This window comes from Meles meles, chromosome 3 (genome assembly GCF_922984935.1).
Source record: "Meles meles chromosome 3, mMelMel3.1 paternal haplotype, whole genome shotgun sequence".
In the NCBI taxonomy this organism is placed as follows: domain Eukaryota; kingdom Metazoa; phylum Chordata; class Mammalia; order Carnivora; family Mustelidae; genus Meles; species Meles meles.
In genome coordinates, this window is record NC_060068.1 from 130,210,475 (window position 1) to 130,229,234 (window position 18,760).

At 38.5% G+C, this 18,760-nt stretch overlaps 2 protein-coding genes across 3 annotated transcripts in view; one reads left to right on the forward strand and one right to left on the reverse strand.

The window, feature by feature from the left end:
• The window catches only part of HMMR (hyaluronan mediated motility receptor), a 40,339-nt gene extending 28,548 nt beyond the window's left edge, over positions 1–11,791 (reverse strand). The window contains exons 1-5 of the mRNA XM_045998746.1: positions 11,656–11,791; positions 5,243–5,341; positions 4,700–4,779; positions 724–771; positions 369–557 (exon numbers count right to left, since the gene is read on the reverse strand). Of these exons, the coding sequence (XP_045854702.1) occupies positions 369–557; positions 724–771; positions 4,700–4,779; positions 5,243–5,341; positions 11,656–11,701 (462 nt within the window). The 5' untranslated portion in view covers positions 11,702–11,791. The remainder of the gene's footprint in view (positions 1–368; positions 558–723; positions 772–4,699; positions 4,780–5,242; positions 5,342–11,655) is intronic.
• Positions 11,792–12,080: 289 nt separating this feature from the next.
• NUDCD2 (NudC domain containing 2) lies at positions 12,081–18,466 on the forward strand. 2 transcript variants are annotated; one of them, XM_045998722.1, is made up of 4 exons: positions 12,081–12,542; positions 14,376–14,424; positions 14,927–15,003; positions 17,973–18,466. In XM_045998722.1, the coding sequence occupies exons 1-4, from the start codon at positions 12,354–12,356 to the stop codon at positions 18,054–18,056; spliced, it is 399 nt and encodes a 132-aa protein (XP_045854678.1). In that variant the 5' UTR covers positions 12,081–12,353; the 3' UTR covers positions 18,057–18,466. The 2 variants fall into 2 exon arrangements, with proteins under 2 accessions (XP_045854678.1, XP_045854677.1); XM_045998721.1 differs by having other exon boundaries at positions 12,086–12,542; positions 14,852–15,003.
• Positions 18,467–18,760: the final 294 nt, after the last annotated feature.

Genomic DNA, 18,760 nt, shown 5'->3' on the forward strand with positions numbered 1-18,760 from the left:
TCCAAAAGGATTTGAGATGGAAGCCTGCTGTTCTGCTATTATTTATTTCAGAGAAAGATCTTTACAGTGGCTTCTAGGTGTAAATTTTGTAAGTTTTATTAATGGCCTTATTTACTGGGGGTGACTTTGAAGAAGGATGAGAAAATGTCAGACATTAAAACAAAAGTAACTTGTTTATCACCTCTTATATGTCATGTACCATAATAAAAAAGACCATAATAATTCTTCTTGGAAGCAGCCTAACATTTAAGATACATTTGCTGAAGGAAAAATATTAAACTAGAGCCTAAAACTGCCAAATAACTATATAAGAAAAAAACACATTTATAATTTATTCCATAGTAAATATTATTGTCAGGTTCAAATACCTTTGATTTTAGTAGTTCATTAGTCCTGGTTAACTCAATAAGTTGTTTTTCTAGTGAAGCATTACTTGCAGAGAGAGATGTTTTCTCCCTGACTGCAGCATTTAGCTTGGCCTCCATTTTTTCCAACTCAGCTTCCAGATCCTGGATCCGCTTGTCCTGAGCACCACGTTCCTGCACAAGAACACGAATCTGGACAGAAACAAGGTGATAAATGAATGAATCACCAATACAGTGCCAACATAACTATATGCTATTGATAATGAAAACAATGCTTAACCGATCGAGCCACCAGGCGTTCCAACTCTTTCCATTTTATAGCACATTTATTTTTCAGTTAAGTTGAAGCACTGCTTACCTCTTTTTCTAATATCTTCAAATCTTTATCATTCTTTTGAGATTCCCTCTATTTAAAAATCAAAGAACAGAGATAAATAATTTAAATGCCACAAATATCACAAATTTGATTTTCAGCTATAAAAAAATCAAAGTTTAATTACTCTTTCTTTTCTTTCTCTCTCTCTTTTTTTTTTTATACCAAACTTTACCTACCAATGTGCAGCTTGAACTCACAACCCAAGATCAAGAGTCACATGCTCTACTGAGTCAGCCAGGCACCCCTTTCTTTTTTTTTCTTAAAGATCTAATTGGCTTCATTAAGTGATTCATGAATCGGGCAGCAACCTATCTAGCAAGTAGAGGGGAGCTCCTCACCAAAAAGCTAATTTCTATTTTAAACATTTCACTTAGCCTAGTAAACATTTTGTAGGAGACTTATCTGGCAGAAGAAGGAAAATGTTCTTTGAATCTTAAAATATTTCAGGTTTAAGTTTTCACCCTACTAGATTATTAGACTTTTCCTAATAAGTCCAGGGAAAAGAACAGGTGGAGCTTCATGAATAAAGCTACTGAATGCCTTCTTTCTAATGTTAAACATTAATACATTTTGAATATTTAATTATGTTATTCTAGAAAGAAAAGAATCTTACAAAGAGAAAGTTAAACCTTGATACCCAAAGAGGAAAAAAAAGCTGCACAGGCAAAGACATAAAAATTAAAATGGTGTAAGTGGATTTTTTTTAAAGATTTTATTTATTTGGGGTGCCTGGGTGGCTCAGTGGGTTAAAGCCTCAGCTTTATCCCACTTTAGCTCAGGTCGTGATCCCAGGGTCCTGGGATCGAGCCCAGCATTGGGCTCTCTGCTCCTCAGGGAGCCTGCTTCTTCCTCTCTCTCTGCCTACTTGTGATCTCTGTCAAATTAAAAAAAAAAAAAATCTTTAAAGATTTTATTTATTTATTTGAGAGAGAGAGAACACAAAGGGGGTAAGGTCAGAAGGAGAAGCAGACTCCCCATGTAGCAAAGAGCCAGACGTGGGGCTAGATTCCAGCATCGAGGCCTGAACTGAAGGCAGACGTTTAATCAACTGAACCACACAGGTACCCCTTGTCAGCTGATTCTAATCTATTTATTGTCTGTATTCTAAATTTTTGCTCTATGTATTTTTATATCCAATTTCTTTTCTGACACAACGGCCCTAAACAGAATATCCATCTTTCCCACCTAAAATGGAATAAAATGGGTAAACATACTGCACACAACTTGTTTTATGTGCTTCTAAGTTCAGGGGGCCTACATCAGTCTCATACTTATTAATTTTCCACAGGATGGCATTTTCTATCAAGGATGGCCAATTACTTAGGGTGTTTTTTTTTTTTTAAAGATTTTATTTATTTGACAGAGAGAAACACAGAGAAGGAACACAAGCAGAGGGAATGGGAGAAGGAGAGGCAGGCTTCCCACCTAGCAGGGAGCCGGATGCGGGGCTCGAACCCAGGACCCTGGGATCATGACCCGAGCCGAAGGCAAACGCCTAACGACTGAGCCACCCAGGTGCCCCTTATTTAGGGGTTTTACACAAACCTGTATGCAATTTAGTTTTCCAAGAGTTCTGTAGTTAATTCAAAAATTTTTTTAATTTTTTTTTTTAAAGATTTATTTATTTGACAGAGAGAAATCACAAGAGAGGCAGGCAGAGAGAGAGGAAGGGAAGCAGGCTCTCCGCTGAGCAGAGAGCCCGATGTGGGACTCGATTCCAGGACCCTGCGATCATGACCTGAGCTGAAGGCAGCGGCTTAACCCACTGAGCCACCCAGGCACCCGTTAATTCAAAATTTTAGAACTGTTTCTTTAAGAAATTCAAATCAGGAAATTTTAATCAACTTCTTAAAAAATTTTTTTTTTAAATTTTAATTCCAGTACAGTTAAAATACAGTGTAATATTAGTTTCAGGTGTACAATATAGTGATTCAACACTTCCATACAACACCAGGTGCTCATCAAGACAAGAACACTCCTTAATGCCCACCACCTATGTCACCCATCTTTCCACCCTCTTCCTCTCTGGTAACATCAATTTGTTCTCTAAAGTTAAGAGACTGTTTCTTGATTTGTCTCTCTCTTTTTTCCCCCACTTCACTCATTTGTTTTGTTCCTTAAATTCCACGTATGAGTGAAATTGTATGGTATTTGTCCTTCTCTGACTTAGTTCGCTTAGCATTATCCTCTCTAGGTCCATCCATGTTATTGCAAACAGCAGGATTTTATTCCTTTCTATGGCTGAAGAATATGTCATTGTATATACATTTAAATCACTGTGTAAGAAAAGACTGTCTATATCAGGGCTGCCCTATAATATATCATAGACCACATACATATTTTCTTTTCTTTTTTTTTAGAGAAGAAATGGGGAGAAGGGGAAGGGAGAATCAGATCCCCGCTGAGCAGGGAGCCCGACCTGGGGCTCAATCCCAGGATGCCGAGATCATGATCTGAGTTGAAGATAGGCGCTAAACCAACTGAACCACCCAGGCACCTCCACATATGTATTTTCAAATTTTCTAGTAGTTATATGTTTTAAAGTTATTTATTTACTTAAGCAATCTCTATGCCCCATGTAGGGCTCAAACTCATGACCTCAAAATCAAGAGCTGCACACTCTTTGACTGAGCCAGCCAGGCACCCCTCTAGTAGTCATATTTAAAAAGTAAAAATTTTAGTAATTTATTTTATTTTACCCTAAATGTAAGAAGTATTATTTCAATTATTGTCATTAGTATAAAATTATTAGTGAAACATTTTATGTGTTTTGTATTAGGTCTTTAAACCTAGCTGTGTATTTTACATTTATGGCACATCTCAATTCAAATGCTAGATTTTTATCAGAAATAGCTATCTGTGGGGCACCTGAGTGGCTCAGTTGTTTAAGCATCTGACTCAGTCTCAGCTCAGGTCTTGATCTCAGGGTTGTGAGTTCAAGCCTCACACTGGGCTCCACACTGTAATGCTGGGTGTAGGGACTACTTCCAAAAAAAAAAGAGAGAGAGAGAGTGAGAGAGAAAGAAATAGCTATCTATATTTAGATTCCATAAACTGTGCAGATGAAGAAGTAGATTCACATCCCCAATATGTTCCAAAAAAAAATTTTGTGTTTTCCAACAACAGAATCAAGTACTGGTTTTTAAATATATATTAATTAAAATTAAATAATATTAAAAATTTAGCTCTTCAAGTTCTCAATAGCCACATGTGGCTAATCACTTCCGTATTGGATAATGAAGCCCTTTATTATAAAATGAGATACTTAGGTAATTGCTGAACAAATGAACAAGACTAAGCTTAACCTACAGCCTTGGTTTTCTAACTTTGATTCTTTTACATATTAACAAATTTCTTTTGCAACTTCTTAAGAAACTACAACTTGCTTTATGAACTAATGGAAACAGTAAAACATGTAGGCTGTTGTACAAGCCATAACATCAAGTTAAGAATTTAATCTCCCACCACTCAAAAACTGAGAGTTTTTGAGCACCACATCTCTTTAAGGCATTAGAATTTTCTTCCTTTTTCTTCACCAATATTTACCTTTCCACACAAATAAACAAAACTAAAAAACAACTCAAATGATATTAACTACCAAATCAAAGAACTACAAACTTTTTAAAGGCTTACAAGGTGTTAGACAAATTACCTAGATAGAGAAATGACTGAGAAGTGGGTACCATATTGTAATTCCGAGCTATGAGCATGTTTAAACAATATATTTAGTAATGATGTAGGCAGAAATGAAATCTTGGTATAGTCCTATTTTAGTATATGTGCTGCCGAAGCGAGCACGAATCTTGGTATAGTCCTAATGATAATATTTTTTATTAACTTCTAGGTTTACTTATAACCTTACTTTATACACTTAATCCATTCTAGTCAAATAAAAAACCTTTCAGAAATATTTTCATGATTTAGGTGATAAACCAGCTAGAATATCAGAGTTCCTCACCTTTAATCCCAAAGTCTTAACTTTTCTTGCTGAAGCAGGCAGGGTAGTATCTTTGTCAACATTAAGATTTTGTTGAGATTCTACAATAAAAAAAATTGTACAGATCCAGGTTGGTGCTTACATGTTTGAAACACAAACAAAATCCATTTCTAAATTTCTTATTGTAATTATTAGTGAGTAATATAAAGTTCTTTTCTTAATTGTACATGTCCAAATAATTAGTTGCACAACACAATTTTCACATCCAACATTTTTCTGATTTTCCTAATATTCCCTGACAGAAAGTTAAGGTGATTACCAAAAGGAAAACTATATATTTATGTGAGTATCTTGCTTAATTTTTCTGGTTATACAATAGTGAAATGATTAAAGCATTATTCTATAGTTGACTCATTTGTAAATGCATCAAATAAGAAAATTTAAATATAACTGTAGCTCCACCTTTTTACAAATAGTATAGAATCTTCTAATTTAAATACTATTAGTCATAACTTTAAAACTTAAGAGATCATATACCCATTATTTTACTTTGGAATTCATTACCTTTTTGTTTTTTAAATCTTTGCGATTTCTGAAAGGATACTGGTCCTTTCAATACTTCTGAAGTCTTAACATCATAAGCACCTGGAGATGGTGCACAACCTAAAGGAAACATATAGAACATTAATGTCTCATCTAATGTTCCTTATGAACTTACATGGTGATGAATGTAAAACAGTTATTGGATGTGAAACAGTTAAAAACCGTGTCATAGTAAAGTAATACAAATTTAAAATGCCATTAATAAATTGTTTATTTTTTCAAATGTAATAGCACCCATCTGATATTACAAATAGGTCTCTCTATGAAAAACATCATTATCTTCCCAAACACTATTTCAGTGAGTCAAAGAAACACAGGCAATTCAACAAAACAGCAAAGACAGTCTTGAGAGAAACATCATTAAGAACAAGCAACATGGCGTTGTTATTAAGGATTAAATCTAAAAAAAAAAAATTTGGAATCAATTCTAACTCCAAGAGCGTCAATGAGGCAACTACCATCAGATTCTAGAAATGAAGCAACTAAAAGTCTAGGCTTCAAGGTTTAGTGTGGAATAAAAACTTATAATGATAATTCATCTTTGGCTAATATTGACACAACAGGAAATTTATAAAGTCATGTTATACAAAGTACAAACTACTAGACAATATTTCTTTCTCTCTCTCTTTTATTTTTTTATTTTTTAAAGATTTTATTTATTTATTTGACAGACAGAGATCACAAGTAGGCAGAGAGGCAGGCAGAGAGAGTGAGAGGGAAGCAGGCTCCCCGCCGAGCAGAGAGCCCGATGCGGGACTCGATCCCAGGATCCTGGGATCATGACCTGAGCCGAAGGCAGCGGCCCAACCCACTGAGCCACCCAGGCGCCCATCTCTCTCTTTTTTTAAAAAGATTTTATTTATTTATTTATTCGACAGAGAGAGAGAGAGAACGGGCACGCACACAAGCAGGGGGAGGCAGCGGGGGCGTGGGTGGGTAGGAAGCATGCTCCAGGATGAGCAGGGAGCCTGACCTGAGACTTGACCCCAGGACCCTGAGATCATAACCTGAGCAGAAGGCAGCCATTTAACTAATGGAGCCACCCAGGCATTCCTGTACTAGACAGAAATTTATACAGTATAACCTCACTCAACCGGAGTCTCAAATTGAAGGCATTTTGGAGTGTTTATGCATAGTCAACTTGAGATCTTACTGTCAGGACTTAACAATAATAAAAATGATATTTTATATCATTTTGATATAATGATATATGATATATATATATATCATATATATATATAAAAAAATATCATTTTTATTATTGTTAGCAGAAGGGGAGCCTGGGTGGCTCAGTCAGTAGAGTATGTGACTCTTGATCTCAGGGTATAAGTTCAAGCCCCACACTGGGCATAGAGCCTACTTAAATAAAAAAGGTAAAAATATCATTAGCATAAAGCTTTAACTGATTGAGAATAGATTCATACTATTCACTGAAAAGCTATTTTCTTCAGCATAGGGTTTCATGCAAATAAACAGGAACTAAAAGGAGTTCGAACATTTGAAGACAACTCCAGCTGTCCCTTAAGTGTTTTCTAAATGGAATGATAGGGGTGCCTGGATGGCTCAGTAGGTTAAAGCCTCTGCCTTCGGCTCAGGTCATGATCTCGGGGTCCTGAGATCGAGCTCCACGTTGTTGGGGGGGGGGCTCTCTGCTCAGCAGGGAGCCTTCTTCCTCTTCTCTCACTGCCTGCCTCTCTGCCTGCCTCTCTGCCTACTTGTAATCTCTGTCAAATAAATAAATAAAGTCTTAAAAAAAAGTAAAAATAAATGGAATGATAGATAAGAACTTGTTGGTATGCTTGTGACCAGCATTTAAAAAAGTGAAACACAGGGGCGCCTGGGTGGCTCAGTGGGTTATGCCTCTGCTTTTGGCTCAGGTTATGGTCTCATGGTCCTGGGATCGAGCCCTGCATCTGGCTCTCTGCTCAGTGGGGAGCCTGCTTCCTCCTCTCTCCCTATGCCTGCCTCTCTGCCTACTTGTGATCTCTCTCTCTCTCTCTCTGTCAAATAAATAAATAAAACCTTTAAAAAAAAAGGTGAAACACAATAGAAAATATCAGCACAACTCAAATGTAGGAAAGTTAAGCACTGTTTTGTAGGACTTCTTGTTTCAGTGATAGCTGTATAAATATTAAAAAAATCTATCCTGGGGGCGCCTGGGTGGCTCAGTGGGTTAAAGCCTCTGCCTTTGGCTCAGGTCATGATCTCAGGGTCCTGGGATCGAGCCCCGCATCCGGGCTCTCTGCTCAGCGGGGAGCCTGCTTCCTCCTCTCTGTCTGCTTGCCTCTCTGCCTACCTGTGCTCTCTGTCTGTCAAATAAATAAAATCTTAAAAAAAAATCTATCCTGGTTAGAGATACACAATTTATTTCTCACTCTAGGACACAATTAAAAGTATTAAAATCACCCCTTTCATCAATTCTAAGAGACCATAAAAACATCAAGGAAGTTTCCATTCCTCTACCTGGAATTAAGGTAACAAGAATAATGACACAAAAATTCCAATCCTGGGAGCGTTTTGATCTAAATGTGGTCAATAAGGAATTGAGATAGTGGGTTTCTTTCTTTCTTTTTTTTTTTTTAAAGATTTTATTTATTTATTTGACAGACAGAGATCACAAGTAGGCAGAGAGGCAGGTAGAGAGAGAGGAGGAAGCGGACTCCCTGCGGAGCAGAGAACCCGATGTGGGGCTCGATCCTAGGACCCTGGGATCATGACCTGAGCTGAAGGTAGAGGCTTCAACCCACTGAGCCACCCAGGCGCCCCAAGAGATAGTGGGTTTTTAATCAGAATAGAGTCTCAAAATGAAATAAAGAATTCAGTGGAGTATCTAAGGTAAAGACAGACTTACCAAAAAACATTAATCTTGGTTAGCTCAAATCTCTCACACTTTACAAACTGTTTATAATCTGGGGTGAATAGGAGGCTGGCGGGGTTTCCCTAAAATCAGCTTAAGGATGGTGGCACATCTTAGAGCACCTATGTTACTCATTTGCGATAGGGGTTGAGGGAGGCAGTGGGGAACATATTATGTTTTAAAACAAACGAGAGATTTCCACCATTACTGTTAGCAATGCTTTTTGGGGAAGAGGGGATGAGGGTATGCAGAGCCTATGGTTATTCTGTGCTCTCTGCTTTTATTATTATTATTATTATTTTTAAAGTTAAGCTCTAGGCCCAACATGGGGCTTGAACTCATAATCCTGAGATCAAGAGTCACATGTTCTACCTACTGAGTGAGACAGCCAGGGGCCCAGCTTTCTGTTTTTAGGAATGCTTCTGTGGGAAAGCGTGAGAAGCACCAGTCTAGACTTGTCAAAGCAGCCAGAAAATAAAATGATGTTGAAATCTTATATTCTGGGGCACTTGGGTGGTTCAGTGGGGTAAAGCCTCTGTCTTCGGCTAAGGTCATGATCCCAGGGTCCTGGGATCAAGCCCCCACATCTGGCTCTCTGCTCAGCAGGGAGCCTTCTTCCCTTCTCCTCTCTGCATGCTTGTGATCTCTGTCAAATAAATAAATAAAATCTTAAAAAAAAAAAAAAAAGAAATCTTATATTCTGGTTCATCATTAGGTTTACACTCTCAAAAGGGGATATGGGCCAGCAAACAATGGGATGGTGGACAGTGACTAAGGAGCATCATGAGAGTTGAAAACAATTAAAACCACACTTAACAAAAACTTCCTTAAAGACTAAAGAATCAAATTTGGTTGTTAGATTTAGGATTTAGATTGAAGACCTAGGTTGAAATCCAGCCTGTATGTCTAGCTTTTAATATACTTATCCACCTCCCACCTCAGATAATGTACTTATCCATCTTCCATGTTAGACAAAACTGCCTGAAGTTAGGAACTCTCTTGATCATGCCTGTATCCCCAGTATTTAGCTTACGGTTGAGTTGGGGAGTATGGTAATGAAAACATAGAAAGTCACTGGGGATGTGGGAATGGAAATAGAGTTTTGTGATTATCTCAGTCAGGATTCAAATCCAGCTTTATATGCCAATTAATAGACATTACTATGGGCCAAGTACTTTTTAGTCAGAGGGAGAAGATGGTGAATAAGAACATTATACACTCTCTCCTTTTCAAACCTAGTTTCAAGACCCCTGGAAAGTTATTTATTTATTTTTTAAAAAGATTTTTTTACTTATTGACAGAGACAGAGAGAGAGGGAATAAAAGCAGGGGGAGCAGCAGAGGGAGAGAGAGAAGCAGGCTTCCTGCTGAGCAGGGAGCCCAATGTGGGGCTCGATCCCAGGACCTGAGATCTTGACCTGAGCCGAAGATAGATGCTTAACTGACTGAGCCACCCAGGTGCCCCTGGAAAGTTCTTTTTGAGGTTATGATTCTCCACTTATGAAACAGGAATAAAAAAGAGTATCCACCTCATAGTTGTTGGAATTACTGGAGTAATTGGAGAACTCACTACAGTGCCTCACATATGCATAAAGCATCAAATAAATGATAATTACTCCTGAAACAGTGAACCTGGAATATTGTGGCATTGGTAAAGCCAGTCTCATCTATTATAAGAAAATAAATTCTCAGGGCGCCTGGGTGGCTCAGTGGGTTAAGCCTCTGCCTTCGGCTCAGGTCATGATCCCAGGATCCTGGGATGGAGCCCCGCATCAGGCTCTCTGCTCGGCAGGGAGCCTACTTCCTCCTCTCTCTCTCTACCTGCTTCTCTGCTTACTTGTGATCTCTGTCTGTCAAATAAATAAATAAAATCTTAAAAGAAAAAAAAGAAAATAAATTTTCCTTAAAAGACACACTGCTGAGAGAACTCAGAGAAGGTTCTTTGAATATCCAGGAAACAATATATGTTTTGATCTTTCAATTAAGAAAATAAGCTTGTAAAAAAAAAAGAAAGAAAATAAGCTAGTGCTGATCCATTTGCTCACTTGGCCTTCCTATGTGAACAGAGTGATTCTTATTTACATTTGCATTTTGGCTAACAAGCTAAAGATGCAACAAGTGACCGCTAAAAAGGGTGTATTATAATGGCTAAATCGTGGGCTTTTTTTTTTTTAAAGATTTTATTTATTTATTTGACAAAGATCACAAGTAGACAGAGAGGCAGGCAGAGAGAGAGAGAGGGGAGGAAGCAGGCTCCCTGCTGAGCAGAGAGCCCGATGTGGGGCTCGATCCCAGGACTCTGAGATCATGACCTGAGCTGAAGGCAGCAGCTTTAACCCACTGAGCCACCCAGGCGCCCCAAATCATGGGCCTTGATGTTCAACCAAACCACTTACTGGCTGCTCAGAACAGTGACAAAACCTGTTTCCTCACATGCAAAATGAGGGCAGTATCAATACTTTCCTCACTGGGCTGTTGGACTAGATAGAATAGGAAAGCAGTCAGAATAGGGAACACCGTAGCATACAGTTTGCATGCACTCAATGATGAGTGCCTCAGTAACCATATCGTAAGTCTTCCAGGTTAGTGTGCTTATTATGCACCACAGTGGTTAAAAAAAAGCACACGATGGGGCGCCTGGGTGGCTCAGTGGGTTAAAGCCTCTGCCTTCGGCTCAGGTCATGATCCCAGAGTCCTGGGATCGAGCCCCGCATCGGGCTCTCTGCTCAGCAGGGAGCCTGCTTCCTCCTCTCTCTCTCTGCCTACTTGTAATTTCTGTCTTTCAAATAAATGAATAAAATCTTAAAAAAAAAAAAAAGCACACGATGGATTCACGGAGGCTTGATTTCCTGTCTCAGTTCTGCTGGTTTGGTTCTGTAACACTGAGCAAATCTATGTCTCGACTTTTTTTTTATCAATAAAATAATGAATAATAGGATAACCTCTCAGGGATGTTGGGGAGTTAAAAAAAGAACTAATAATGTAAATACTTAGTATGGTGACTGGGGTACTATCGTGTTATTACTTCATTACTAATGTTTTCAGTAAGTGCTGCCACCATATGCTCACCCATAAACTGCTTTTACCAATCATCCTTCTTTTATTCCTGAATGGAATATCCAGAAGAAGCCCACAAGTTCATGCGAAGAGCCGCTGGTCAAATGTTTTATCAGTGAGGCTTCCACACTTGACCATCACACAGCTGCCAACAGTTTCCTTATTCCGATTCCCTTTCCTCCGCTTTAATTTCTCCACCACACTGTTTATTGGCTGTATTCTCCAGTTGAATGTAAACTCCACGAGGCAGGGGTTTTGCATCATTCACTGCTGTATCCCTATCACTCTAAATAGTATTAGGCATGTAGTAAATGCTTAGTACGGCTTTCAGAAAAACTATCAATTGAATGAGACCCATCGCAGCCCTAAAATCGCCTATTAGCCCCGGATGAAGGGAACCAAAAAGGGCAAGTGCGTCGTGATAATGTATCCCGACCCCCAGCTCCTTTCCCCGTACGCACCGGAAGGGTCATTGAATCGTTTCAAGGGCGCCTTAGGAAAAGACATGCTGACGATCAGCTCCACAAACAGAAGGTCGCTATCTCCCCTCCGCAACTTTGTGCCGCTTATTACAGCCTACTCGCTCCGAATTCAAACCTCCCTGCTTATTCCCCGCCCATCTCTAACGTCAGCAAATTTGAAAACCAAAATCCTAGGCACACCAATCCAGGACGGGAACACCTACGAGCATGCGCACCTGTCCTCGCCGCGCCCAATTAGGGCTTCAGTGAGTTTAGGTAACCAGCCAATAGGAGACTAGTATTGCCTCCTCCCCCACACTGTGTCCAATCAGTCCTGGCGTTACTCAATTGTAACTTACGTACTAGCAACATTTGCGCAAGCGCATTTTATAGCTGAGAAGTTTGAGGGTACGCTTTTGGCGTCATATTGGTGGCAGTGCAGGGAGTTCTAGTTTCACAGGTTCCGACCTTCTCCCACCGTTCTTTGGGTGTAAACTTCCCCGGATTTTAATTCTTTCAAACTGCCAGCGTCCTAAGTGGCCCCTGAAAAGGAAAAAGAAACAGGCTGATATATCAGCCTTCATCCCTGCGCATGTGCAGCGACCTGAGCAGCGAGTCCTGGGCGTGGCCTGAGAGTGAATATTTCGCGCTTGCGCTCTTCTCGCTCCGTGCGGCTGCTGCCGGGAGGCTACTGGAGTATGTCGGCCCCGTTTGAGGAGCGCAGTGGGGTGGTTCCGTGCGGGACGCCGTGGGGCCAGTGGTACCAGACCTTGGAGGAGGTGTTCATTGAAGTTCAGGTGCCGCCTGGCACTCGCGCCCAGGATATCCAGTGCGGCCTGCAGAGCCGGCATGTGGCGCTGGCCGTGGGTGGTCGCGAGATCCTCAAGGTAGTGGCAGGTCGGGGCTTGTGCTCAGTTTCTTCCCGGCCTCTAAGTCCCAGGGTCTTAAATTTCATTTTTTTCCGTGAAAAGAGCTGGAAGGCCCAATAGCTCCTTTGGCCGAAAGAGCGGTATCATTGGCCTGGTTTTGATCTGGTTGGAGCCCCCACTCTTAAGGCTAGTCCTGAGTTAACGTAGAGATTTGAGGTGCCCGGTTTTCCGGCTTTATTTCTAAACCAAATGAAGCTGCTGCTTTTGTGCCTCTGCGGGTTGTCGCTTAAATCTTTAAAGGAACAACTACTATATAGTACATACATTCCAGGCACTGATGAGTGTTGAGAGGTCAGCGGTGAACAAGACAAGTTTCCTGCGCTCAGGTCATGTTCTTGCAAGGAGGCATAATAAAGCTAACCTAATAAATGTTCAGGCAGTTATAGGACAGTAAAGAAGAAAATAATAAGGATATCGGGATGAGGATTCAGAGATGATGTCAGGTGATTTATTTTTTTCATCAAACTAAGAAAAATTTTGCATGTTCGTGGAGTGGTTAAGGAGGTAGTTGAGAGGTGTTTGAAGAAAATAATACCACTTTTATTCTCATCATGTCCGTTGGACCCGTAAATTCAGTAACGTTGAAGTTAGATTTCTTTCCCACATTAGATGCTCAAGATGTTTGATGACAGTGTAGTGAAGTGGTGAAGGGAAGCTCCTCAATGTAGGATACCTGGCTGTGCCATTTTTATAATTTTGTAACCTCCGGCAAGAGATTTTTCAGTGTCTATGCCTTCACCCACAAAGTATGGTAATTATAGTAACTTTCTGATAGGATTGTTTTGAGCATGACATGGTATCCAGGGGAATTAAGAGCTTGGACTTGATTCTGGCATGTAAGGAGTGTACACTACATGTTAGCTATTATTTGTATGGAAATGCTTTAAGTGCCTCAGGAAAGGAAGATTCATGTGAAAGACATTTGATTTATGTCAGCCTGGATCTTACTGACTTTTCTGGATAGTTGTGTAAATCATAGTTTCCTGAACAGTGGTTTAAGATTACAATTCAAATTTCTTTTAGTAATTCCAGTAACTTTGGGAATTTAGCAGTAATTTTAGGATTTTAGGTATACATTTAAACCAGTAGGATTTTTTCACAGTAGTACTGACATATTGAAAAAATGTGTGGTTTTTTTAATATGACCTTTTAATTTAATTTCCTAAAACTTAAATTTGACAAGTAGCAGCAAATCAAAATGGATTTGAGCACGTGCATTCTCTTTTAAACTTACGTTTTACTGATTTCTTTCTTAAAACAACAGTTTCGGAAAAATCAGTCACAGCTAATCTGTATCAGAACTACAGTATGCGCTTAAAAATTTTTTTGGTGTAGCATTGCCCAACAAAGAGATTGAACCAGTTTTTTAAAGTTTAAGAGATATCTGTTAATTTCAGCCGGAAAGCTCTTCTAGTAGTTCTTTTCAATAGGTAAAGTTAAGTTAAATCATTTCAGATATTAATTTCACATTGGGCTCTCTGATCAGTAATATTTATTCATCTCCTAAAAATTAAGGAGCCCTGATCTTTCTTTAGGGGGCTCTGTGTTTTTTGTCATAGTAAATATTTCAAGCAAGGCAAACTTGGTTCCATTTCACTTTCTAGGAGGAAAGATAGGGTTATGCACCCAGCAATAGGTTGGAATGGTATAAAGTTTTCTCTCCTTACTATAACCAAACTAGATAGTTACATGTGGATTAGATAGAAAATTAGGAAAGTCTTAAATCATGAAAGCCTTATAAAAATTAATGAAATATCTATGTTTTTAGTATCTTATATATTTATTTTTCAGGGCAAGCTCTTTGATTCAACAATAGCTGATGAGGGAACATGGACTTTGGGTAAGGGTAATCTGTAATTCTTGGAATCTTTTTTTAAAAATTAATTTTGTCTTGGAACTTAGTAGGTTTCCCTCTGTTGTATTAGGTCCTTTGTCTTTGCAGCTTTGGAAGAGAATAGTAATGGAAATGTATTGAAAATAGGGGCGCCTGGGTGGCTCAGTGGGTTAAGCCGCTGCCTTCGGTTCAGGTCATGATCTCAGGGTCCTGGGATCGAGTCCGGCATCGGGCTCTCTGCTCGGTGGAGAGCCTGCTTCCCTTCCTCTCTCTCTGCCTGCCTCTCTTGTGATTTCTCTCTGTCAAATAAATAAAATCTTTAAAAAAAAAAAAAAAAAAAGAAAATAATTGTATGTCAAGATTACCTAGTGATTTTTGAAAATACAAAATCCAATGATGAACTCTAATTTATTTGTAATTTTTATTTGTTTAGAGGACAGAAAAATGGTCCGTATTGTTCTTACAAAGACAAAGAGAGATGCAGCAAATTGTTGGACTTCTCTTCTAGAATCTGAATATGCAGCTGATCCTTGGGTGCAAGACCAAATGCAGAGAAAACTTACATTAGAGAGATTCCAGAAGGAAGTAAGTCAGATGAATGTATGAATATGTATTGTTAAACATCTTAAAATCATAGAATAATTATTGAAATTAAAACTCAAATGTAGCTACAAAAAATTACAAAAGTTCTTTAGAGGAATTTAAGTTAAATCATTAGAAAAATGACTGGTCTTTCTTTGTGTGGATTTTATTTTTTCGAATTTTCTGTAGAGGAGTTTACTTGTACTGTCTTGATTTCTAAGTTTAAATTTATTTAATGTACACCAGTAGGGGAAGTGAACTAAAAAAATTCAGTCATTATAGGGGCGCCTGGGTGGCTCAGTGGGTTAAGCCTCTGCCTTCAGTTCAGGTCAGGATCTCAGGGTCTTGGGATTAAGCCCCGCATCAGGCTCTCTGCTCAGCGGGGAGCCTGCCCCCCACTCCCGCCTGCCTCTCTGCCTACTTGTGATCTCTGTCAAATAAATTAAAAAGTCTTTAAAAAAAAATTCAGTCAATATAGACTTACATAGTGTAATAAAGTAAAAGTTCCTTTCATCAACATTTCTCCATTATGTGCTTCTGTCTTTTTTTTTTTTTTTTTTTTTAAGATTTTATGTATTTATTTGACAGAGATCACAAGTAGGCAGAGAGAGAGGAAGGGAAGCAGGCTCCTGCTGAGCAGAGAGCCAGATGCGGGGCTTGATCCCAGGAACCTGGAATCATCAGCTGAGCTGAAGGCAGAGGCTTTAATCCATTGAGCCACCCAGGCGCCCCCCTCTGTGCTTCTGTCTTATTCTTATCTCATTGATGATTGGTTTGCTACTCTGTCTTTAACATAAATGCAGGATTACACTATGTGTATTGTTCATTTTTTTTTTCCATTTAATAATACATCTTGGGTCTCTTTTCCTACCAGTACATATAGATAAAACTTGTTCCTTTTAACTGCTTTAGAGTGTTTTCTAGCTTGAATGTACCAACATTATTTATGTAGCTATTCCTTTTTGATAAGATTTGGATTTTTCAGTTTGTATCTGTTTGAAACAAAATTTGTGCTTTGATCTCTGTAGAACTATCCCATGTTCTGTTAATTTATGTAGGAGAAGAATTACTGGATCAAAGCACTGTTAAAGTTTTGATGGATAATTTCCTTCTATATGATGGTGATTTCCAAATACGTATCTCTAGTCTAGACTTTTCCCCAAATATTGGAGTCACATTTCCAATTCAGCATCTCCACTTTACAGTCTGACAGACATATAAGACTCAACGTATTCAACATGAACTCCCTAACTTCCTGCTACCCATTTCTACCTCTAGTCTTCTCATCTTGGTTGATGGAAGCTACTTGATCAGACCAAGAAACAAAAACGGGGAGTCATCCTCCACTGCTGTCTCTCTTTCACACAATGTGGCCAATTTGTTAGGAAACCTTACTGGTAGTACCTTCCAAATATATTCAGAATTTGTCTACTTCTCACCACCAACTCTACTACCATTCTGATCTAGACCATCTGTAATGACTTGCCTAGATTACTCTTACAACCTTCTAAGTGTTCTCTTTCATCCTTGCCAAGCTACAGTGTTCTCAAAATAGTATAATAGTCCTTTTAGCATGCAGGTCACAACACATTGCTTCTCTTCTCAGAACTCTTTCATTCTATCCAATCTGGTCCTCCACGATCTCTCTGACTTCTTGTCCTACTAGTCTCCCCTTACGTTATTCTGATCTAGCCATACTGGTCTTTTTGTTATATTTGAACATTTTAGGCCATTCCTTTTCTGTCCTTTTGTCTACAGTGTTATCCCAAAACTTGGCTAACTTCTTCACTGTTTTGAAGTCACTGCTCAATAAAGTGTACTTTTGGGGTGCCTGGGTGGCTCAGTGGGTTAAAGCCTTTGCCTTTGGCTCAGGTCATGGTCCCAGGGTCCTGGGATCGAGACCCGCATCTGGCTCTCTGTTCAGCAGGGAGCCTGCTTCCCCCTCTCTCTGCCTGCCTCTCGGCCCACTTGTGATCTCTCTCTGTTAAATAAATAAATAAAATCTTCTTAAAAAAAAAGTATACTTTATCTTTGGTCATCCTATTTAAATACTTAATCTTCTCATTTCCCTTACTCTACTCTGCTTTTCTTTCCTTTCTTTTTTCATCTTCTGTAGCACTTGCACCAACTTTTAACATTCTGGATCAGGGGCTCGCAAACTGTGGCCTACAGGTGAAATCTAGCCTGCTGGTTGTTTCTGAAGTAAAGTTGTACTGGAGTACGCCTGTGCTTATTCATTTGTATATTGTCTATCTTATAGTAATACCAGACTTAAGCAGTTATGGCAGAGTATATGGCTTTCAAAGCCTAAAATATCTAATTACTTGGCTCTTTACAGAGTACTTTGCCAACCTCTGCATTAGATAACTTCTGGTTTATTATTTGTGTCCTCCTGTAAGAATGTCAGTCCACCAGTGCAGGGATGTTTGTTATGTTCACTCTTGAATTCCGCATGCCTCTAATGGTGTCCTTAAACAGTAGGAACTCTTAATAAATGTTTGTTGAATAAAGGAAATGCTCTCCAAAAAGACTAAAGTATGAGATAGTACTTCCTAGGATTGTTATGAGGATTGAATATGTTGATAAATGCATAGCTCTTAGAACCCTGCTTGGCATGTAATAAACTCACAAATGATGCTAGTTATTAAAATCTGTTTTTGCACTCATAATAAAGTATATGTTTGCCCATACACTTGTCAATTTGTAATATACATACTGATCTTTTAAGTATTTGTAGATCTGAAAATTGAAATATACATCCTAGTTTTAAGTTCTATTTTGGTGATTACATCTTTTTTTTTTCTTCAGTATTTAAATTTATTTAAGTGATTACATCTTTTGACATATTTATTGGCCATGTAGATTTCCTCTTTTGTCAATTGCTAGTTTATATCTGTACCATTTCCCTTTTGAGTTACTTATATTTTTCCTTAAAAGATTGATTTTATCATAGTTTTTTTCATGTCTTTTAGAATCCTGGTTTTGACTTCAGTGGAGCAGAAATCTCAGGAAACTACACTAAAGGTGGACCAGATTTCTCAAATCTTGAAAAATAACTACACTTCTCTTTTGCTGCATTCTGTGGATCCCAGCAAAGTTGCCAACATAAAGGAACAGATTATGTGGGGGAAGGAAAATGTGGATACCTGCAGTTAACAAATTGCAAAATATATTTAACTATGGTTCTAAAAATTGCATTCAAATATCATTTACATAGGAAACATCTTAAATACTGTGGAAACTATTCTACTGATATAGAGTAACTTTTTTTTGGACTTGTTTTTTTGCTCAGCATGAAGTTTTATATGCTGCATTTTACTAATTTCATATTTAACCTGTATTTTTAATACAAAAAACATTAGGGTATAGATCATGTGAAATGACTGGTGCCTTCAGGGACAATTAAATTTTTCTTTCAATAAGTGTAATGCAGGAATAATGTTCAATAAATTTTTCTAAATAGGAATTGTGCATCCCTTTGTGTAAGTATGCCAGTTCACACCAGGAATTACATTACTGAGAAAAATTTTAAGGAAGGAAAAAGCCCACAAATATATTCTGAGTAAGTTCGTTTTAAGAGTTAATGAAAATTTCTGAAGTAGTACATTATTCATTTGGAGATGAATTTGTCAATAAATTGAAAAATAGAAACTTAACAATAGGAATGGATTAATATAAAACAGAAACAGTGATGTGAATGTGATCATTGGGTGAGTCCTTTGTGTGAGACAAAATGCAAATAATGGTTAACTTTATAAAT